This window comes from Ranitomeya variabilis, chromosome 7 (assembly GCF_051348905.1).
Source record: "Ranitomeya variabilis isolate aRanVar5 chromosome 7, aRanVar5.hap1, whole genome shotgun sequence".
Taxonomy (NCBI): domain Eukaryota; kingdom Metazoa; phylum Chordata; class Amphibia; order Anura; family Dendrobatidae; genus Ranitomeya; species Ranitomeya variabilis.
Window position 1 is genome coordinate 196,762,612 of NC_135238.1, and position 24,293 is coordinate 196,786,904.

Here is a 24,293-nt window from a genome sequence, read left to right on the forward strand (position 1 = left end):
CTGTTACCCCACTGGCATCTTTTTACATGAGAACACCACCATTAAACCATCCTTAGGAAGATTTCCATCGATCTGTCCAGCCACCGATATTCTCATTACTCCCATTTCCCTCTAAACTTCTTAACCAGTTTTGGACCACCCATAGACTTTAAGCTTCTAGGGGGTCTGCACTTTGCTCTGCACTGACTGAAGTCACTCCATAGTAGAGCAGCTGCAGGAAATGTGCAGGAGCAGGGAGCCACCTGGCAGACACAGACTTCCCATAGAGAAGGCAGAGGCGGTTTATTACCACAGAGGCGGTTTATTACCATGTCTGCCTTCACTCAACAAGTACTGTGTGTGCAGTATAGGAATCGCTAATACAATTCCTTCCTCCGGTCCCAGTGATTATGTGCTTGCTGTGTGAAGGGAAGGAGCAGGAGTTACTGGGATCCTGTAGACCCAAGTCAGCCTTGTAGTGCAGCCAGGAGTCTGAATTTCCTCTGTAACTGGAGTTTATATACCAGTTACAGGGGTAATCAGCAATAACAATAAACATTAACATGTTAAAGTGCCCCCACCCCTCCTCCTATGGTCATGGTAGGCACAGTATGTAAAATAAATGGAAGCAATAAGGAAGAAAAAATAAAACTTAAAAAAAGACACTGTCAGTATAAATTGCTTATTCTAGCCTCACTCCTGTAAAAAAAACCCAAAATATATAAAGTTGCACTGTGTAATGCTATTGCATGCAATTATGAAATATGTGAAATTGGAACTACATTACTGCTCTAGAAAAATAGGAAAAAACGAAGATACAGTACTTAGGGCATAAATTGGCCAATTCATGTATGCCCAGCAGCCGTAACAAGGCGATCTTTTTTGCTGGGATCCTATCCTAATGTGAATCCTCTCCTGGGCTGATGGCCTACATTTATATGGGTAGGTAGGATCCGATCCTTCTGTAATTAAAACTGCTGTGGCCAATGGGTGGAGAGCTTATATATACAAATATCAAAGATATGAAAGACTGACCGTCATTTTCAAACAAAAAAACTGATGGCTACTCTTAGTTTGCACCTGTTCACACCAGTTTCCTGTTTGGAAGTGGCTGTCAGCCTTTTGATATCTATACACAGGCTCTTTGACCGAGAACTCCACTCATCAGCTTATGACAGTTTTAATTAGCGTAGAATCCTACCTCCCCATATAAATGTAGGCTATCAGCCCAGAAGATGATTCACATTAGGATAGGTTCCCAGCCATAGAAGAAGGCCCAGAGAAAAGAGCAATGCAGGTCCATCCTGACTGTAGTAAAGGTGTTCCTGCTCTCCCTCCTCTCAATTTATTGTCTTTGGGTGGGAGTGCTGAGAGCAGCGCCTATAGATGGATAACTTATTTTTTTCAATAACCCTTCAATGGCCCCACACATCCGATGTTTCAGGTGTACCTCCAAGTCTTATTGACTTCATGCCACGTCCAGCTCACAAACATTTCCAAAATCTTCCTTCAACTTTGAGTTGATAAAAATGTTAGTACATTTCCTAATCTTCTAACTAGACTACTGCTGCAAAACAATGGGGAGACAAAGAGCGCAATAGGGTCTTATCCACATTACACAGAGGAGAATATACACCAAATTTGCTCACCTGGTTAGGATGAGATTAGAGCATATAGATAGCGGCTGCTGCAGATCCACATACGTCGCAATGCGTCGTTTTGGTGAAAAAACGCATCCTGCAAAGTTGGCTGCAGGATGCGTTTTTTCCCCATTGACTAACATTAGCGACGCATTGCGAGGCATTGTCACACGTCGCAACCATCGTGCGACGGTTGTGCAGCGCCCCAGAGTCCTGGTCGTTGCAGTACTGTGGCTCCGCCACTATGGGGAGCTATGGTGCGTCCGATGGCACTGAAGGAGTTCATCTGACCAGGTATCACAGACACCAATACATTTCACAGCCGGGCCTCCGGGGGGGAGCTAAGGGTGCTATTCATTAGGCCACTCCCCACCATAGTGGGTAAACTGGGGGTCAGGCAGGAAGTTAGATCAGAAAGCTGACTGGATTGGACGAAGCAACACCTAGTGGCAGAGGGTGTTGTGGAGGAAGAGACAGTAGGGTCTCTGTCAGGGGTGGGATCCTGACAGAGGCTTGGCATTGAAAAGAACGTAACGGGTCCGCGCCAGCTCCGGGAAGCGGCGGGACCCAAGAAAGGACTAGAAGCGAGATAGATTGTGCTGAGTGAGAAACGGGATCACACAAAAAGGAGAAATACCAGTAGGAGTCGTGCTGTAAGATCGAAGCAACATCCTACTGAGGCGCACTACCGGTGGCCGGAACGCCGAGGGAGTAGAATAACATTCAGCTTCAAGCAATACTCCAAACAGCGGCAGGGCAGTCAGTCTCAGGCGGGCTGTCTAACTCAAATCACCTATGAAGTCTTGGGAGGCAATTGCGGGAGAGGGGCGTCTCTAGGGTCCCGGAAGAACTCCAGGCCTATCCGACAAACGGGTGCCGTTCTAACTGTAACATCAGGAAGGGACGGAAGATTAGCAGAACATCATCTAATCGAGTTGTGAGGGAACATCAGAAACAGACACAACAGTTGTGGGGTACTTTCCGTAAGCACAGCAGGGAAGGACTACAACACATAGCGCTAGGGGGAAGGCACAGATTTCCTCCTGTGAAGAGAACTCTGGAAGTGCCATTGGACCGGCCGGACTTGCGCAGCCTGGTGAACCGTATTCTGGATTGAGGACTCAGAGATCTTCAGTAAAGAGGTAAAGAGACTGCAACCTGGTGTCCTCGTTATTTACCGCGACCTGCACCCCACAACTGCACCGTTACAACACCACTTATTTCACCGGACGTCCCCCACTGACAGACAGGGCCACGGACCGGGTCTAGCCACCGTGACAACCCCAGGACTGAGACCCAGAGGCCCGGCTCCGGGTACCCCTCGGCCCTGCGGCGGTGTGGGGGCGCTCCAGAACTTGGCGTCACGAACAGGATCTACTTAAGCCTGAAGAATCAGGTCATGTGTGCCTTGGAACTGTGATTTACTGTGCTTGGACTGTACTTTATTGCAAAGACTGTGGATTGTCACTTGCCGCCAAAACTTCGCGCCAAAACCGCCGCCATTACAGCGCTAAGGAGAGCGCAGGAGAAGAAGAAGGGCGTGGAAGTGGGCGTGAACGAGCTGAAGAGCGCGAAAGACAATGGCCGCCCAGTCTAAATATCTCGGCCCCTTGAGGACGTGTCCGTCAGCAGCCGAGATCCGCCTCCTGATCCTCAATGGTGGGCAGAGACAGAGAAAACGAAACCGCCCACGAAGGAGAGAGCGGGAAAAGGACCAGGAAGAAGAATTCAGCGACATGGAGGACGCCATGGCCAGCCGCCCGGAGCCGGAGCGTGGGGTCGGAGCCGAGGACTCCCCCAGCTACCCGGAGAGGCACCGCAGCCAGACCTCCACAGTTGACGCTGACCTCCTGCAGACCGGAGCGGACGGGCTGATCCATCAACCCCGGCGGATGCAGCTGAGCACTGAGGCCGGGTGGAAGAAGACCATCATCGGGAGCCTCGCCAGACGTCTGTCGGCAGCCTCGTCTGGTCCGGAGCAAGAAAGAAGTTCCAGCGCTCCGAAGCCAGAAAGCAAGGCTCTGCCGGAAAGCGAGGTGCTGCAAGCAGAGATGACAGCGTCGCAGCACAAGGCCCCGCAGCCAGCGTTCCAGACCCCAGTGGAGACGGAGCAGACCGGCACCGGAGGAACCGCATCTGAAGCAGGTAGGAAGAGCCACCCTGCCCTGACGACCGACACCACTCCAGTGACTGCTAGTGCCACAGCGGCTGACTCCGTTCCAGTGACTGATCTTGCAGCAGCCGCTACCTCTGCTGCAGCAGATGCCCCTACTCAAGCTGCGCAGACCTCCATCGCTGCGCATGATTTAATCGTACATGAAAGACGGATTAACGGCGTTTGTCCAGCACTGGGTGTAACCCTGGACCTCACTTTGCCCAGGCCAAGAAGGGTTAAGTGCCAGGTGCAGCCCTGGAAGCCGTCCAACTAAGCCTCGGAAACCTGAAACTGTAAATAGTTAACTGTTTATTTCCTTGCTATTTTGCTGCTAAAACCCGTCCTGGGTTAACTCTTAAAGGGATCCCTTTGTTTACCCGGGATCCCTATTACTTTTTATTTTTGCTTTCACTTTCGTTTCCACTTTTTGTTTCCTGTTATCCAGAACTGCCGCAATCATGGACCGTGCATGATACAAACTTTTTGTATATAGTTAGCACCTTATTAAAGGCGCTTCCTACTGGTTTTACTTAAAGACTCTTTGTGAAGATACCACACTGGAACCTTTGCTCAGTAAAGACTGGTAGCTAGAGAAGAAGTGCTACCTCATAAAGACTTGGTCCCCTCTTAAAGGGGATGTTCACGTGTTGCACTTAAAGAAATGGTATTGCTTTAAGACTGATAGATAGCCATGATGTTTGATAAGAGAAAATGATGATACTTACATGTAAAAGTTATATGTATCCAACTGGTTAACTGTAAAGAAATGCTGATAATGTTCCTTAGAAGAAAGATTGAGAGACAGAAGGAAGGTGCAGTAGGCCCCTAGGGGTAGACAGAGTGTCCTGCATATTCGGAAGTAAGAAAGTATTAATGAAGGTTGATGATATAAGGAAATAGTTAATAATGTTGATAAGAAATGGGGATAGAAGGTAAACCCTGAGTCCTCCATAGAAAGTTAAGAAAGAGTTAGTAATGTGTTACTAAGGACAGAAAGTGAACCCGTAAGGGTTAGTGGGTGAGTCCTTATAGGAGCCAAGTAGAGCCGGCTCAGTGTTCTCAAACTGAAAGAAAAGTTATGTTCTATACTGTGTATAGTAGTTGAAAAGGCAGTAGGCCCTGGCTGAACGGGGCGGTCCTGTAACAGAAAGGAGAGGCAGTAGGTCTGGTGCCGATAGGACAGGCGGTCCTGCAGACTCAAAGAAGGAGAATGAAAAAGTTAACTTACCTTATAATGTGATTATAGGAAGGCCTTTGGTGGATACAGAGTGTATGTCCTTAAGGGCAATGTTAAAGTATTGTTCAGCAATTTTTGCACTTAGTAGAATACCCGGTTGGGTAACAGGAGTTATTTATAGCCTGTAATTTATAATGTTTAACCATGTTTTGTAACGTTCAAGTGTCCTCACCTCCCATAAAGGGAAGCTTGTTCAAGTATACGTATTGTTATTTGCACTCAACAAAATTGTATGTCTTTTTGCTAAACTTGTATTGTTGTTTTCTTCCCAGTCCCGGAGTACTGTGTTTAACCAGGGGGGAGTGCAGCGCCCCAGAGTCCTGGTCGCTGCAGTACTGTGGCTCCGCCACTATGGGGAGCTATGGTGCGTCCGATGGCACTGAAGGAGTTCATCTGATCAGGTATCACAGACACCAATACATTTCACAGCCGGGCCTCCGGGGGGGAGCTAAGGGTTCTATTCATTAGGCCACTCCCCACCATAGTGGGTAAACTGGGGGTCAGGCAGGAAGTTAGATCAGAAAGCTGACTGGATTGGACGAAGCAACACCTAGTGGCAGAGGGTGATGTGGAGGAAGAGACAGTAGGGTCTCTGTCAGGGGTGGGATCCTGACAGAGGCTTGGCATTGAAAAGAACGTAACGGGTCCGCGCCAGCTCCGGGAAGCGGCGGGACCCAAGAAAGGACTAGAAGCGAGATAGATTGTGCTGAGTGAGAAACGGGATCACGCAAAAAGGAGAAATACCAGTAGGAGTCGTGCTGTAAGATCGAAGCAACATCCTACTGAGGCGCACTACCGGTGGCCGGAACGCCGAGGGAGTAGAATAACATTCAGCTTCAAGCAATACTCCAAACAGCGGCAGGGCAGTCAGTCTCAGGCGGGCTGTCTAACTCAAATCACCTATGAAGTCTTGGGAGGCAATTGCGGGAGAGGGGCGTCTCTAGGGTCCCGGAAGAACTCCAGGCCTATCCGACAAACGGGTGCCGTTCTAACTGTAACATCAGGAAGGGACGGAAGATTAGCAGAACATCATCTAATCGAGTTGTGAGGGAACATCAGAAACAGACACAACAGTTGTGGGGTACTTTCCGTAAGCACAGCAGGGAAGGACTACAACACATAGCGCTAGGGGGAAGGCACAGATTACCTCCTGTAAAGAGAACTCTGGAAGTGCCATTGGACCGGCCGGACTTGCGCAGCCTGGTGAACCGTATTCTGGATTGAGGACTCAGAGATCTTCAGTAAAGAGGTAAAGAGACTGCAACCTGGTGTCCTCGTTATTTACCGCGACCTGCACCCCACAACTGCACCGTTACAACACCACTTATTTCACCGGACGTCCCCCACTGACAGACAGGGCCACGGACCGGGTCTAGCCACCGTGACAACCCCAGGACTGAGTACTAGAGGCCCGGCTCCGGGTACCCCTCGGCCCTGCGGCGGTGTGGGGGCGCTCCAGTTGCGTCGTGTTGTGGCGGACCGCCGGCAGCAAAAAACTCTACATGTAACGTTTTTTGCTGCTCTGTGTCCGCCATTTCCGACGCTAGTGTGAAAGTAGCCTTAAGCAGCGAACCAGTGCTTAAGGTGAGCGCAGAAACAAAGTGAAAGTAACACTTCACCTGCCAAAGGACCAATGATAGATATCATATGTAACAAGAGAATTTAGCATTGCCAAGGGAGGGGAATGAATGAATACACAGCACTCAGTGATCACAAAGAACAGCAGAGTAGAGGAGGATTGAGTTACTCCTGTCAGGAGTGAAAGTGCTCCTCTCCCGGGCAGACTCAGACTATGCAGACTCTTCCTCTGCCCTCATGTCTGCATAGTCTGAGCCTGCCCAGGAGAGGAGCGCTTTCACTCTTTTAATCCATACAAATTGTCTCCATCACAACTGTGTCCTGAACAATGGTTTATTTACTCTGGGGATCAAATCCTGGGAGATAGTGCTGATTGTGGCAGCTTCACAAGGTGTAATGACCCCTCCCAACAGGAGTAACTCAATCCTCCTTTAGGCCAGTCTCACACATCCAGATAATTCCGGTACCGGAAAAATCGGTACCGGAGTTATCTGTGTCCGTGTGCTCATGTGGCACACGTGCGGCAGCCGTGTGCCGACTGGGTACCACACGGACCATGCAGGAGACAGCGCTACAGTAAGCGCTGTCCCCTACTTTGGGTGCTGAAGCCAGAATTCATTCCTTCTTCCCAGCAGCGTTCGCTGGAGAGAAGGAAAGAAAAATCATTGTTTTTTAAATTTTTTTTGCGGTTGAAATAAAGTTCCCGGTAACCAACCCCCTCCCACCCCCTGTGCGCCTGCCCGCTGGAAATAAAATACTCTCCCAGCTCCCGCGATGCTTCCTCTCAGCGCCGTCAGCTTGTCCTGTGTGATCGGTCACGTGGTACCGCTCATTACAGTGATGAAGATGCGGCTCCACCTCCCATATTGTAGAAAAGTTTTGCATAAGTTAATTACACCCATAAATGCAATTTCTGTTCAGTGAGGACTCCAAAGGTAACATAAAAAAATTGCGAGATCATTGAAGTTTTTTTGCAAGTTCAATACTGTTTTCTTAAATTTAGTTTCCATTTTTAAATACTGTACTTCTGTATTGTATATAAATTGGTTGACATTCTAGGGTGATTGATTTCCTAATAAGATGACATAGAGCCTGGAGGTTTCTTACACTGAGCTCTAAAGTCACCAAAGATGATACGCTGCCACTAAAGGACACATAGAGTCCTGCTGCCAATAAAGGGGATTCCAGCATCTTGATTTTTTTTTCTTGTGGCGAAATGTTACTTTAAAGTCTATAGTGCAATATAAAAAAATACATATTTTGGAGCCAATTCATCAAAACTTTTAGGCCAAAGAACTGACATAAAAAGTTTGAAAAGTCTCCACAAAAAGTTGTTACTTTCGGCATTTTCAGAAAATTGGTAGGGTGAGTGAGAGGCTGGGAGTAGACATGCCTGTCCGTCAAAGTGATCAAAAGGGCCAGAGTTTTGAACGCCAAAAATTTTACTCGAATCCCTGTCTGGCACAGTGTATGGAGGCACACACCGCTCATAGACAAGCCAGATCCATTAAAGCGGCATGTACCACTACATTGCAATAATGGACATAATAGGTTCCCTTAATGTGAACTTCTTGTGCATATATATATTACAAAATCTCTACTTGCATATTTTTACAGAATAAATATGCAATTATCTAATAAATAAACGCTAATAATAAAGCGTCACTCACAATGCTTTACGCACTACTTATAATTTCTTCTTTGGGGTTGTTTTTTGAAATTAGGGGATTAGGCACCAGTAGAAGTGTTGAAGCAAAATCAGATTTACTTTTTATTGTATTTTCCATAACAAGAGAAACAATGCAAAATGTAATTAGAAACATAATCAGGCGAGAATCACATGACAAAACAATGCAAAATGTAATTAGATTCTATGCGCTTCTGTGTATCCGGAAAGTTGAAGAGAAGGACAGGACTGGGAGTGTAGGGGGTTAATAATGCCACATTCCACCTAAAAGTAATGACTTCTGCCTGGGGTCTTGTAACTTGAGCTCATGGTGGGAGTCAGAAGAAGGAGCAGTTCCAAAACTTTTGTCTTCACTTTTTCTTCCTGGAAGTGAAGAAAGAAATCAATTGGATGCGAGTCTGAGTCACATTATTGTCGGAGCCAATGGAAGATCCCTTTACAGACTTCAGGGCTTGCTGGGTCTGCTCTCTGACTTGGAATACAGAAGTATTTGGTGTGTATTTCTGCACAGTGCCACGTGTATAGTAACAGTGGTGAAAAGATCAGGGGTTTCTGCAAATCTTGATTCCTGGCAAAGGACAGACACCATGACAATGCCTTCCTGCCCTAATTTCATCCTTCTTCTGCCGGTTCTCAGCCTCCTCACTGGTCAGATTCACTGCCAAGGTGAAGAAGAGAAGATTAAACTAGAAGTGACGCACGTCCCCAGTGTTTGCACGCAGAAGAGCAAAAGAGGCGACCTGGTGAACGCACATTATGACGGCTACTTAGCAAAGGATCTCTCCAAATTTTACTGCAGGTAACGAAATGTACCGATTTTAGTTGTTGTCTTTTAATATTGTTGATATTCGAGTACAACTATTAGATGACGCAATGTGTAGATCAAAAGTTGCAATAATTGTGTGACCCACAAATATTGAATTCTACATAGGTTGGGACACCCAAAGTTTTCATACACGCAGGAGGACTTTTTTGGTGCAGTTTTTGTATGCATTTTCTTTTAGCCGGCTACATGATGTAAAAGAAATTGTAATTCATCAGACCAGAACTTATTCTTTCTTTGCTCCATATTCCAGATCTGGTGTGGTGTAGGTTTTTCTTGGCAGTAGTCAAGGGTCAAAATGGATGTCTTGACCTGCTGGCTGCTAATCATCCAATAGTTATGACACACTGTTTATTCTGACACCTTTCCATCATAACCATCATTACCGTTTTCATCATTTCAGACCAAAAGCCTAGTCTTTACTCCCCATGCTCCAAAGGTCTAGTGTTTACTCCCCATGCTCCAAAGGCCTAGTCTTTAATCTCCATGGACCAAAGGCCTAGTCTTTACTCCCTATGCTCCATAGGCCTAGTCTTTATTCCTCATGCTCCAAAGGCTAGTCTTTACTCCCCATGCTCCAAAGGCCTAGTCTTTACTCCCTATGCTCCAAAGGGCTAGTCTTTATTCCTCATGCTCCAAAGGCTAGTCTTTACTCCCCATGCTCCAAAGGCTAGTCTTTACTCCCTATGCTCCAAAGGCTAGTCTTTACTCCCCATGCTCCAAAGGCCTAGTCTTTACTCCCTATGCTCCAAAGGGCTAGTCTTTACTCCTCATGCTACAAAGGCCTATTCTTTACTCCCCATGCTCCAAAGGCCTATTCTTTACTCCCCATGCTCCAAAAGCCTAGTCTTTACTCCCCATGCTCCAAAAGCCTAGTCTTTACTCGCCATGCTCCAAAGGCCTAGTCTTTACTCCCCATGCTCCAAAGGGCTAGTCTTTACTCCCCATGCTCCAAAGGGGTAGTCTTTACTCCCCATGCTCCAAAGGCCTAGTCTTTACTCCCCATGCTCCAAAGGCCTATTCTTTACTCCCCATGCTCCAAAAGCCTAGACTTTACTCCCCATGCTCCAAAGGGCTAGTCTTTACTCCCCATGCTCCAAAGGGGTAGTCTTTACTCCCCATGCTCCAAAGGGGTAGTCTTTACTCCCCATGCTCCAAAGGCCTAGTCTTTACTCCCCATGCTCCAAAAGCCTAGTCTTTACTCCCCATGCTCCAAAGGGCTAGTCTTTACTCCCCATGCTCCAAAAGCCTAGTCTTTACTCCCCATGCTCCAAAGGGTAGTCTTTACTCCCCATGCTCCAAAGGGCTAGTCTTTACTCTCCATGCTCCAAATTTCTAGTTTTTACTCCCCATGCTTCAAAGGGCTAGTCTTTGCTACCCATGCTCCAAAAGGCTAGTTTTTACTCCCCATTTCCAGATGGCTAGTCTTTACTCCTCATGCTCCAGAGGGCTAGTTTTTGCTCCCCATGCTCCAAAGGGCTAGTCTATACTCCCCATGCTCCAAAGGCCTAGTCTTTACTCCACATGCTCCAAAGTGCTAGTCTTTACTCCCCATGCTCCAAAGGGCTAGTCTTTACTCCCCATGCTCCAAAAGCATAGTCTTTACACCCCATGCTCCAAAGGGTAGTCTTTACTCCACATGCTCCAAAGTGCTAGTCTTTACTCCCCACGTACAATAGTGAGCACGGGGAACCCATGAACCGGTTCATGGGTTCTTCTTCTTTGGTCAACCTTGGTAGGCACTCACCAATGAGTACTTGGAAGACACCACAGGACAGTAATCTCAGTAATGGGAAAGTCTGCAATCACTGAACACAGATTTTACCCAAACATTGAAAATTTGGAGAATGAAGGATCAGTTCAGAAGGAGAAAGGTGGATTAATCTAATAAGATACATTACAAAGTTTCTTATTTTCCCATGTACTATTGATTTCTGGGCAGTCCTATCAGTGATTGACAGCTTTCTTTGTACAAGTATGCATACGGACATAGCTGTCAATCACTGATAGGACCGCCCACTGGACTGAAAATCCCAGAAAGAGCAGAGGTTTAAATGAATAAAACATAGATTATACTGAATCTATTATCACAAAACTATATATCAATCAGCTCCACTCCTCCTGCTGTATGACATGATGACCGCAGATTGCAGCGCATTTTCATGGCAACAGGTACCATTTAATGCAGTTTTGACTCGATTGCCCCAGAATTGATATGACATGTAATATACTATTATGGTACACTCAGACAAGCGGGAAAGAAGACGAGATATTAGATAAAAACAAGTGGCAGACCCACACAAGGTTTACAGTGAATGACCACCGGTAATTACCAATAGTTTTTTGGTCTTTCAGTTTTCTTTGCTTTATAATAGATGAATGTGGATAAAATCCGTGCTGCTGTGACAAATAATGGATCCAGATATAGTTGTAAGGTGTTCGGGTGGTTTATTCAACGCGTTTCGAAGCTCATGGCTTCTTCTTCAGGAAGTTTCCACACAAAGATATCTTTGATATCTTTGTGTGGAAACTTCCTGAAGAAGAAGCCATGAGCTTCGAAACGCGTTGAATAAACCACCCGAACACCTTACAACTATATCTGGATCCATTATTTGTCACAGCAGCACGGATTTTATCCACATTCATCTATTATATCGTCTCTAAGAGGTCGCAGCGCCGACCTGTGGATCTGCAGCAGCTGACAAACTACACGCCTTTACTTTGTACCACCAGGTGAGCAGTTCTCTCATAATTGATTAGAAGCAATCCTGGGGATAAGACCCTATTTGCGCTTTTTTTGTCTCCTATTTTTCTATACTAGTTTTCTTTGCTTGACTTTTGCCTAAGTTGTGTAGACCTTATGTAGACGCCGCTGACAGCTGTGTTTTCCGTTCACTTGAATCAGTTATGAAATATAGAATCTCACAATACTTTTTTGTTGCAGTAATTGTTTACCTGGCTCCTTTGTCAGTTTACATGTAATTCTGATTGTGCACTTTGTCCTTTCTAAGTGATAATGCCTCCTACAAGATCTGCCCACTCATCCCCGCTGTGCTCCTCGCTGTGCTCCTCGTTTTGATTATCCAGATGGCTGCATTATGTTCACTTCCAACTCACCTCGACTTACGATACACGTGGGGATGCAGGGAGCAGAATTATACCCATGGAGTTCGCAGTTTACAAAGAAAAGAACAACCAATCTGCACATTTGCAATGTAGCGCACTGCATAAGAAGAGGAGCTGTATAAGCAGCCCTTTACAGTCCCATAGCTTATCTTTTTATTTATCTCTGACCAGACCTGCTTTAGAGGAGGAAATGGGCCCTTGTGAAGTTGCCCAGGTCACTTCAAGGTTCCAGTAGCTGTTGGAGAGGACAAGGAGCTTCTGATAATAATGCGTCTTAGAATTGGGGGCTGCCTAAAACACAGTAGTGGGGGGGTCTGGAAAAATGGATTGTAATCGGGCATCTTTTTGTAGAAAAGGTTGTAATTTCCGTGCAGCTCCCCTTAGCACCTCCAGATTTGGTTTGTAGGTGACTACTGGAGGTACCCGGTTATTTTCTTCTTTAGTTTTGTAATGTAGGAGATGATTCCTTGATATTCTAGTTGCTCTTGCAATCTGGCTTTCAATTGTTCTGAGATGGTAGCCCTGATTCTGAGGCCACCAAGGTGTTTGTCTCTATCCATGGGGTTGGAAGATATATGATTGTATCTGGCTGTAGACAGTAGCGTTCTTATGTGTTTGGGATGGACACTGTCCCATTTAAGGTATGTTGGACGGTCGATTGGCTTCTGATACAGGGATCTCTCTATTTTATTGTTCTCTATCCTGATGATGGTGTCCAAAAAGTTAATTTCCGTACAGGAGTAGTTGAGTGTTAAGTTGATGGTTGGATGAAGCTGATTAAATGTTCATGGAACATCTTCAACTGTGGCTCAGACTTCGTCCAGATGATTAAGATATCATCAATGTAAGGGTGGTAGGCCATAGAGCTGACGGGACATGAGGATTGAAAGTCGCTTTCAAGCTTGGCAATAAAAAGATTTGCATACTGTGGAGCCATTTTACTTCCGATTGCTGTACCCGTCTCCTGTAGATAAATCTTGTTATCAAATTCAAAGTAATTGCGGGTGAGGATGAATTTTGTAAGTTTTATCACATAATCAGCATCAATTCCTGAATTTTCCATTGAGACTTTGCAGGCATTTAATCCATCCTGGTGTGAGATATTAGGGTAGAAAGATTCCACATCCATGGTGGCCAGGATGGTTCCTTCTGGTAGAGGACCTATTCCTGCTGGTTTATTCAATAGGTCAGTTGTGTCCTGAATGTAGCTAGATGTCTCCTTTACCGGGGTTTAAGAATACCCTCTACCTATCCAGAAACCTGCTCAGTAAAGGTGCCCTCACATGAAATATTTGGTCTTCCTGAATTTCCCGAATTTTGGATTTTGGGAAGCATGTAGAATGTCCCTATTCTTGGACTCTGTTATCAAGTCATCACATCTCATGGATTTGTCAGGCAGACAAGAAATCAACTTGTTTAGTTCCTTGTAATAGTCCAGTGTAGGGTCAAACCCAATGTTGTGTAGTAGCGTATGTCCATACGTTGTCTGTGTGGTACCTTAATGTAGGCTGATATGTTCACCATGACTATTGAACCATCCTTTTCTGCAGGGTGAATGATAATTTCTTTGTTGGTCTTCGGAGATTGTATGGGCCTTCTCTTCTGAATACCGATGTTGGACAGTTGTCTCTTGTTTGTGTCTAGGATAGTGGATTTTACCTAATGTCTGAAAGAATCTATATATTTATCCAAATGAGGGTTGCGTCCAGGTGGAGGTGTCCAGTCTGACCTTTTCTTGGTTGTCGAGATCCCTCATACTTCAGTCCGAGTGGGTTCTGAATCTTTCGTGTCATTGAAATACTCCCTCAGGTGTTGTCTAATGAAATAATTTTCCATGACGCTGCAGAGTTCAGTTTTATGTAGGGTCCTAGTAGAACAAAATTATGTTAGCTACGTATTGTGAAATGCTCCATCGCATGCAAAGGTATTCTACCCTTAAAGTTACACCTCACGTACATAGCACACTAGGAACTATCATGTGGTGGATGCAAAGTCCCTATAGCTCCATAGTAACGGGTGGCAGGAGACTTTCATGTGCTGCGCTACAGCTTCCTTCACAGAACTTGGGCTAATGCAAGTTGGAATTCTGCAAATGTAAGACATGTAATATAAGCATCGGAGACCTGAAGTTCTTTAATGTCTGATTTTTAGCATCAATATAGTAGGTAACCTAGTTAGTATGTCCTTAGATTATGAAGCACCAGCGTTATCTGGCTGTCGTTCCCCTGGAAGATTTTCCATTTATGTTAGAGGTGCATTTTGAGGATATACAGCCAAAACTGCTTGTATCTGTCATTTAATGTGTGAAATAGTGATGAGCGAATGTGCTCAGATAAGATGTTATCAGAGCATGCTCGGGTGCTAACCGAGTGTTTTCAGCGTTCTTGAAAAATATGTTAGAGACCTCGCGCCTGCATGTCTCACGGCTGTTAGACATTTTTCGAGTACGCCATAGACATTTGGTTAGCACTCGAGCATGCTCGGATAACACCTTATCCGAGCACATTCGCTCATCACTAGTGTGCATCCTTATAGCGGACACTGAGGAGTTACCAAAATCTGCCAAAATGTGGTTGGCTTTGTAGACTTTTTTAAACATTTGCTTGTAAAGCTTGTCATGGACATGATATATTTATCTGCAGACCACTGGCAGAACCAACAAAATGTTGGTTTTCTGCTGTATTTGGTGGTCATACGTGATAATAACAGATTTTCTTGAAAGGAGAGGACATCCAAAGATCCATTGATGAATATTCCATTTTTAAGGATAACAGATGGGCAATAAAGGACTATACACACGAGATTATGACGGGCCGCAATGTGGACAGTAATTAATTCTTCAGATACTTTGCACCATCCGGCCATGAACTTGTCACATAAACTAACAGATCAAGAAGAGTAAAAACAGTAGGCTTGTGCAATTTAGTAAACAATGGGATGAAGTTGGCTAAACACGCGATACATGCCGACACCCTGAGAAATCCCATTTTTGGCAAATAATAGTCTGCAGGTGTTTATCGCATATACAGTGGGGCAAAAAAGTATTTAGTCAGTCAGCAATAGTGCAAGTTCCACCACTTAAAAAGATGAGAGGCGTCTGTAATTTACATCATAGGTAGACCTCAACTATGGGAGACAAACTGAGAAAAAAAAATCCAGAAAATCACATTGTCTGTTTTTTTATCATTTTATTTGCATATTATGGTGGAAAATAAGTATTTGGTCAGAAACAAACAATCAAGATTTCTGGCTCTCACAGACCTGTAACTTCTTCTTTAAGAGTCTCCTCTTTCCTCCACTCATTACCTGTAGTAATGGCACCTGTTTAAACTTGTTATCAGTATAAAAAGACACCTGTGCACACCCTCAAACAGTCTGACTCCAAACTCCACTATGGTGAAGACCAAAGAGCTGTCAAAGGACACCAGAAACAAAATTGTATCCCTGCACCAGGCTGGGAAGACTGAATCTGCAATAGCCAACCAGCTTGGAGTGAATAAATCAACAGTGGGAGCAATAATTAGAAAATGGAAGACATTCAAGACCACTGATAATCTCCCTCGATCTGGGGCTCCACGCAAAATCCCACCCCGTGGGGTCAGAATGATCACAAGAACGGTGAGCAAAAATCCCAGAACCACGCGGGGGGACCTAGTGAATGAACTGCAGAGAGCTGGGACCAATGTAACAAGGCCTACCATAAGTAACACACTACGCCACCATGGACTCAGATCCTGCAGTGCCAGACGTGTCCCACTGCTTAAGCCAGTACATGACCGGGCCCATCTGAAGTTTGCTAGAGAGCATTTGCATGATCCAGAGGAGTTTTGGGAGAATGTCCTATGGTCTGATGAAACCAAACTGGAACTGTTTGGTAGAAACACAACTTGTCGTGTTTGGAGGAAAAAGAATACTGAGTTGCATCCACCCAACACCATACCTACTGTAAAGCATGGTGGTGGAAACATCATGCTTTGGGGCTGTTTCTCTGCAAAGGGGCCAGGACGACTGATCCGGGTACATGAAAGAATGAATGGGGCCATGTATCGTGAGATTTTGAGTGCAAACCTCCTTCCATCAGCAAGGGCATTGAAGATGAAACGTGGCTGGGTCTTTCAACATGACAATGATCCAAAGCACACCGCCAGGGCAACGAAGGAGTGGCTTCGTAAGAAGCATTTCAAGGTCCTGGAGTGGCCTAGCCAGTCTCCAGATCTCAACCCTATAGAAAACCTTTGGAGGGAGTTGAAAGTCCATGTTGCCAAGCGAAAAGCCAAAAACATCACTGCTCTAGAGGAGATCTGCATGGAGGAATGGGCCAACATACCAACAACAGTGTGTGGCAACCTTGTGAAGACTTACAGAAAACGTTTGACCTCTGTCATTGCCAACAAAGGATATATTACAAAGTATTGAGATGAAATTTTGTTTCTGACCAAATACTTATTTTCCACCATAATATGCAAATAAAATGATAAAAAAACAGACAATGTGATTTTCTGGATTTTTTTTTCTCAGTTTGACTCCCATAGTTGAGGTCTACCTATGATGTAAATTACAGAGGCCTCTCATCTTTTTAAGTGGTGGAACTTGCACTATTGCTGACTGACTAAATACTTTTTTGCCCCACTGTATAGCTTCCAAACAATTGACGGTCAAAAAGTTCACAATGGGCCATTTCAGGTGACTTTGTATTGACTGCTTTAGTTGTCTTTCATAGCTTTTGGCTGACAGTTATTAGTTTGGGCCAACCTCTACACGTATATACTGGACTTGGCCAAGTCAAAATGTGTTCTCAAGAAAGAAAGAGCAGTAATCTTCCATCAGACACCTCTGGTGGTGGCTTATGTCTGTTGGGAATAAAAGTATCAAGGGAAAACGAGACCCTGCTATGAGCATGAGATGGTCAGTCGGTTCTGCCAACATTGGTCGGTTCAGCTGGCATTCATCTCACGTGTATGACCACCTTAGCTGTTGCACGTGTATGTGGATGTTGGCCGATTTACACCCTCTTTGTGTTTGTTTGTTTTTTGCATGAAAGATAGAGTCAACAACTATACAACTGATTTTTGTCTGTTGTTTTATGTGTCATTCCTGTTTTACATGTGTAAAGCTGGTTTCGCTGTCTTTACTCACTCCTTTCCATCAAGTGATTGTTTTTCATCTGTATGCTCATAGCCGTAAAGAAAAAGATGGACACCCCAAGTGGTTCGTACTCGGAGTTGGACAAGTGATCAAGGGACTGGATATGGCATTGATGGATATGTGTCCTGGAGAAAAAAGAAAAGTCACCATTCCACCATCTTTGGGCTACGGAGACAAGGGCTATGGTAATATTCATAGGATATGTAATTGCAATAAACCTAAAAGCTGGCTACACAAATATGTTTTTCAACTTGATCGATCATATGATTGATCCGTTGCGATTGCATCCAAGTACGTTTTACGTGGAAATACTGCAGAAAAGACATAGTTTGAAAAGCTGGGGAGGAAACTGTGGGGAGAGACCTGAGTGGTCCAATGTGGTCCACGGCTGCTTCTCCCCTCCTGCTTCAGTTGAGTTACAGTTTCTCTCTTTCTCTGTGTACACATATGGGAGAGACCTGTCAGTTTTCTGGTGTGGGGCAAGTAGAACATGGCCCGGGTTGTCATTGGAATTGTTAGGTCTCTCCCTACGGTCCTCGGCCGTTTTTTCAAACAATCTTTCTCTGAAAGGCTGCAACATTCGAGGCTCTAATTTGTACCGTTTGTGGTTTCGGCAGCATGAATCCAATCACGTACCCTTGAAGAAGCAGTACAAACACTTTTAAAAAGTAAATTCAATATTCAATGTTTGCATATTATAGCGTTTCAGAGTGCAGCTTTAATTTGTTAGCTATTAACGTTGCACACTAAACGATGTCATTGTTGTCAGCAGACACCGGATGAAGTGCTGCCGAGAGAGATGATTTCTAGTGCAGCACAAGTGATCATTTCCCCGGACAAGTGAGCATTTTGCATGTTCACTGGATGATCTTAAGCCTCTTTAGACTGCAAAATTATTGTTCCTAGGAAGAATACTTTTGTATGTATAATTGGACTAAGCTACTGCACATAGCTAATCATAGAATCATAGAATGTTAGAGTTGTGAGGGACCTCCAGGGTCATCATGTCCAACCCCCTGCTCAATGCAGGATTCATTAAACCATCTCAGACAGATGTCTGTCTGGCCTCTGTTTGAAGACTTCCATTGAAGGAGAACTCACCACATCTCGTGGCAGCCTGTTCCACTCATTGACACCTTCACTGTCAAAGTTTTTTCTCTTGTCTAATCTCTTGTCTAATGTTTTTTTCTCTTGTCTAATTGCTTCTCGTATTTCCACGCTCAAATAAGAATAATGATGATCCCTCTACACTGTGAGATCCCTTCAGATATTTGTAGACCACTATTAAGTCTCCTCTTAGCCTTCTTTTTGGCAAGCTAAACATTCCCAGATCCTTTACTCGTTCCTCGTTGGACATACTTTGCAGTCCGTTCACCTTCCTGGTAGCTGTTCTCTGAACTTGCTCCAGTTTTTCAATGTCTTTTTTAAAATGTGGTGCCCAGAACTGGACACAGTATTCCAGATGAGGTCTGACCAAGGAGGAGTACATGGGGATAATTGCTTCACGTGCTGTAGACTCTATGCTTCTCTTAATATATCCTAGAACTGTATTCACAATTTTTGCTGCTGCATCACACTGTTGACTCATGTGCAGTCTGTGATCATTAATATACCCAAGTCTTTTTCACACGTGCTGTTGCTTAGTTCTATTCCTCTCTTCCTCTAGAAGTAATTTTCGTTTTTCAGTTCAGAAGAACTATATTACATTTCTGATTGGAGTTATTTCCTAATATTATTATTATTACACCAACTGCATATTGGGATAGGATCTTGCAGATGGAAATAGGTCTTTAAACCTATAGTTCTATGTTTTCTCCATACTGGTCATTGCCTATGCTGCTAAAATACAGGGAGTTACTTGTGTAACTAACATATCTATGTGTTGTGCTCGGAGCATGGGGTAAGTAACATGTTTATGCTGTGCCTGAAATAAGTCTGTTCTTCCTCTACAGTAGCTTCCTTTATCCTTCACCAACGTAGCCCTGCATGCCGGGAGCGCGGGCTAACCCTATAAAAGAACATGCATGCAAATGTAAGTGTCTGTCCGTGTATAATTCAGCATTGTGTACGCTGCGTCTACCCTTCGCTCCTGCTTCATTAACCATGCATTAGTGTCTGCACCTTAAAGGGGGCTTCCAACATTGTGTTCAAACAGCATAATCATCGAGTAATGACAATGTATGAGGTTTGCCTTATCTCATTAACCCTTTATATAAAAAAAGAAGCCAATACAGCAACAATAGCATTTTTTTCGCTGCACATTTTTAATGCTTAACATTCTTTTTTGTTTCAGTCCCTCTGCGTGCTGTCACTGAGTAGAAACATTAGTTACATCCACTATCTGGAAATGTCCTAACTACAGTATATCCAAGTGCAAGGATCAGAAATGGTTTTCATCCTTTGGGTATAGAAAATGTTTCCATTGCATGACAGCAAGCAGAGATCCTGAAAAGAGTGAAGATAACATTTTATTGTTTGTAAAAATTGTATTAAACCGATAAAAATGATCGGGAAAAGGAAGTTGGAGACGTTTTTATTAGAGAATGATGGAGTTTTGCACACACAAGCAGTGTTTCCATCTGGTATGCTAATTCTTCATAGTACTTGATATAAAACCAAGGCATGAAAATAAGGCATGTTTTCAGAAACACCAACTATACACCAACTATGACCATATAACATATTTTTAGCTTTGGATATTTGCTTTTCATAATGGCAGGTGTATGAAACGACACCCACTTGTCTTCTGCTGCTCCATATGGTAAGTGAACAATGTGCTTTCTGCTTTTCTTCTAGAAAGCACAAAGCTGCATTTCCTCCTAAAATAGAAAAAATCCTAAGTAATGGCTCGTCAGAGAGTTTAAGTGGACGTGTTACTTGCTAAAAAAAAAATTGTGTTAAATACCTTGTAAAAATCCCTGGAATCTCCTGATTCTTCCACTTTTTTCTATTTTGCGCTATGTCATTCCCTTGCAGAAATATTCACATTTATTGCTTTTTGGAGGCAGTATGTGAAATCTCTTCTTGCTTTCCAACTGTGAATTTCTTCACAGTCTTTTATAGGGGTGTGCGCTTTCACCCTTCCCTCCCAGACACTGCCAATCAGAGCTCGTCTGTGTCTGAGTATGCTAGATCAGTTGCCGAGATGTGATTGGAAATGTCTGGAAAGGAGGAGTGAAAGCGTACACCCTCAAAGAAGAAACACCCAATTGCACTACAAGCAGAAATTTCACATACTGCGCCCCAGAAGAAACAATTGTGAATATCTCTGCAATGGAGCGACGCAGCACAAAACGGAAAAAAGCAGCAGAATCATTGGGAGCTCAGGAATGTTTACAAGGTATTTAACTAAGTTTTTGTAAGCAAGTGACAGGTCTTCTTTAAAGGGGTTGTCCATTGAGAACAAGGTATCACCTATCCTCAGGTGATAACTTGTTTTCTCCTGGCACTCTTTTAAGGGCATGTTCACACAAAGCAGATATGTGGGGGAAAAAATTTGCAGCATATTACAGAAGAAAATTTCTCAAACCTCATCCACAGGCTATGTTCACACTTCACACCATCATATTGTCAGTCCAAGTGCTGGCCGTAGAAAAAACTGACCTCACATGGACAGCAATCGGACAAATGTTATTCAAAGGGACTTTACTAGATAAACATTTTTTTTACACATGCTGAATGTCCTCATGACAAAAATCACTCTTTTGTATATTTCAGATGACACTCCCCTATACAAGTCTATGGGTGCACAATAAAAAATTGTTGTTTCTTTTTTCATATTTTATTTTATGCACTCATGTGAACTTAGCCACAAACTGCAGAAAAAAAACTACAATGGAGATGTACCTGCAGTGCAGATTTTAGGTCCTTCCTTCATCAAAAATCCACGGCAAATTGTGTTTGACACAGTTGAATTTGGCATGGATTTTGCAGAAAATTCCCTAAGGGCATAGCTTCTTTCATGCAGGAGAATCAGATCGATTATGTTAATGACACTCCTATTAATCTCTGATCCGAGTTTGATCAGTGTCAGCTTAGAGTGATCCGATTCTGTCGGATGAGAGAATCATAGCACATTGCCAGGTAATGACGGTGAGTACAATTTTTCCATCTTCTTCCTTTTGTGAATCCGGACTGCACTCAGTGGCCATCTGAGTGCAGTCCGATGATTTCAACAGACCCATAGACTTGAATGGGTGTATGCCATATGGATTGCACAGCAAATCGATTTTTTTTTTTTCTCATGCTGAATCCACATGAAAAAAAAATCACAGATCGGCACTTCCCCATAGAATAACATTGGTCTGAGTGCTATTCGATAAAACATAAGATAACGCTCGTCCGATGTATACGCTCATGACAGTGAGCATTAAGGGAGTTAAAAACCTATGGCTGATTTCTTCCAAAAACAGCAGCAAATCTTTCCATGGAATTTATCTGGTAATTGCATAATTATCGAAAAACTAAACTTTAACTTTTTATTCTTTAAATTTTCATGCTAACTAAATGTTATCATTGTTCTCCTAACAAGAGAAAATCCCACCAGATGCAACTCTGATCTTTGAAATTGAGCTATTGGGAATCAGCAAAGGACCGCGGAGTGTGGAGGCTTTTCACCAAATCGATTTGAACGATGACCAATTCCTTTCCAAAGATGAGGTACTGAATGCTACCATCAGTGGATAAAACTGAATATCTCCGGTATGACATTTGGGCTGTTTTTTTTTTCTCTTAGGCTAAGTTCACACTAGGCCTTTTTGTTTTCTGCAGCAAAACCTGATCTCTTAGCAGGAAAGAAGCTGCAGAGAAAAAGCATATTTTCCTTCTTTTTTCTTGTGTTTTTTTTTTTTTTGTTGCATTTTTTGCCGAAGTTTTGGCATGCTAGATTTGTGTCTTGTGCATGCTGATAAAGTTTAGTGTTGGAAAAAAAAAGTCTTATTCTATAGAATCGGGTTTTGGCACAAAAAACGCAGCAAAACCTGATACCTGCATTTTTGGTGCTTTTTTGGTGCATTTTTTCAGCGTTTTCACCAACCATTCAAGTCAAAGGGTGAAAAATGCTGAAAGATGTGACATGCTCTATGTCCAAAAAAACATGCAAAGCACAAAATACTGATGACAAAAAAAAACAATGTGTGTGCATGAGATTTCTGAAATCTCATTGACTTTGCAGGTACTGTAAAACACAGCTGAAAATTTGCATTAAAAAAGCAGCAAAAAAGACGCTGAAAAAACGCATAGTGTGAACTTAGCCTAAGGCAAAAAACGAAATAAATAGAAGAATGTCTGAATGAGACATAATGGAAACCAGTCAGTATGGTTGAAAACAGAAATGACAGAAGAATACATTAACTTTGTTTCCTTTGTCTGCAGATAAGCCATTACCTAACAGAAGAGTTTAAAAAGGATGGAAAAAAGCGGGATCCTTCTGTGCACGGACGGATATTAACAGATATATTCCAGAAAAATGACCATGACAGCGATGGCCTCATATCAGCCCGCGAGTACAATGTCTATAAGCACGACGAGCTATAGTAAATTATTTCCTTGTGTGTCCAGTAATCTCATAATTTTGCTATTTTGTTGGAAGAAAAAAAAATAAACTCGCGTTACATTTTCAGCCAGTCATAAAATTGGGTTTACACCATGATCCTTTAATATGGTGGAATTAAAGGGTTTGATAGGTGATAACTAATTGATCGATGGGAGTCCGACTGCTGGGACCCGTACTGATCAGAAAAATGGGGCACTTTTACTGTATCCCCATTAGAATGGAGCAGTGCGGCAATGCCCCTGTTTGACTACCGGTCCATTTCCTATGGAGTTGCCGAGCACGGCGCTCTGGTTTTTCCGGTAGCCCCATAGAATGAATGGAGTGACGGTCGGACATGGGCACTGCATCTCTATACTATTGGTGATAAAAGTGTCTGGGATAAATATTCCCCATTCTGCCGATCAGTGCGAGTCCCCGCGGTCACACCCCACTGATCAATAAGTTATCACCCATCCTGTGGATAGGAACTAACTTGTTTTCACCGGACAAAGACTTTAAAGGGATTTTCTGAGTCCCTGACCAATGTGTCCAAAGTGGTGAAATGGGATCAAATAATATAAAAGCATAATCTCAAACTGGCTAGTTAAAACCCTGATGTACCGATGCTTCCACTATGGTCCTCCTTGCCGGTTACTGCTTCCTGATGTGCCGCCTACCACACGTGACCGCTGAAATCCGCTGATGGATACCACTGTGATGTGAACACGTCTCTATCGTTTGTTTTACAAACTAATTATTATAATAAAACTAATTGTATGTAAATTATGTTGCCTTATTGTGAATGTTTGCATTAAGATGTGAGGTTACATTTAATTTTTTACATTTTTTTTTTAAGCATTCCATTTTTCTGTTCATAGCTTTATTCAATACAAAGATGTTCTGCTAAAAAAGAAAGCCTAAATTTTCAATAAATTCAATACATTTTCTCAGTTTCGAAGTCCATTAGACTTTAGCAGGAGAGAAAAGTCTTGTGGTTGACTTGTGGTTCTCCTGATGAAGCAGCCAGATGGACTGCGAAACGCGAAGAGAGTAACCCACAATACTTATTCAAATTCCTTTTCCGGTCATTCCCATTCATGAAATAATTAGGAAAACATGGCACTTCTGGAAGTCTGGTGGTGCACAAGTAGGATAACCAAATCCGTCAGCTGTGATGTAGAAATACCTGGCACTCGTATAGGTGTGTTGAAGAACTTATTTATTGAGTGAAGAATTTCCAGAAATAAATGAGACGTTTCGGTCAATACCTGACCTTCCTCAGTCATCTGGATAGAGGAGATCTGTGTGTGTCCGCTCGCTGTGTGGGAGTCTGCCGTATCCACTGCTAAGACAGGAAGCGCTTGGAAATTCTTCACTCAATAAATAGGTT

The 24,293-nt window shown here is 43.6% G+C and overlaps 2 protein-coding genes across 2 annotated transcripts in view; both read left to right on the top strand.

Annotated features, from left to right (window-relative positions):
- Nucleotides 1–24,293, top strand: part of PRKRA (protein activator of interferon induced protein kinase EIF2AK2) — a 145,408-nt gene that overhangs the window by 60,104 nt on the left and 61,011 nt on the right. The gene's annotated exons all lie outside the window — the stretch shown is intronic.
- FKBP7 (FKBP prolyl isomerase 7) lies at nucleotides 8,653–23,686 on the top strand. Its single transcript, XM_077272610.1, has 4 exons — nucleotides 8,653–9,075; nucleotides 17,404–17,555; nucleotides 21,902–22,029; nucleotides 22,744–23,686. The coding sequence occupies exons 1-4, from the start codon at nucleotides 8,864–8,866 to the stop codon at nucleotides 22,903–22,905; spliced, it is 654 nt and encodes a 217-aa protein (XP_077128725.1). The 5' UTR covers nucleotides 8,653–8,863; the 3' UTR covers nucleotides 22,906–23,686.

Bases quoted from the DNA above. Each gene is read 5' to 3' on its own strand.
- FKBP7 (XM_077272610.1), top strand. From the start codon at position 8,864: ATGACAATGCCTTCCTGCCCTAATTTCATCCTTCTTCTGCCGGTTCTC. The intron at 17,556-21,901 runs GTAATATTCATA...TCTCCTAACAAG, and splicing joins CTACGGAGACAAGGGCTATG to AGAAAATCCCACCAGATGCA. The intron at 22,030-22,743 runs GTACTGAATGCT...CTTTGTCTGCAG, and splicing joins AATTCCTTTCCAAAGATGAG to ATAAGCCATTACCTAACAGA.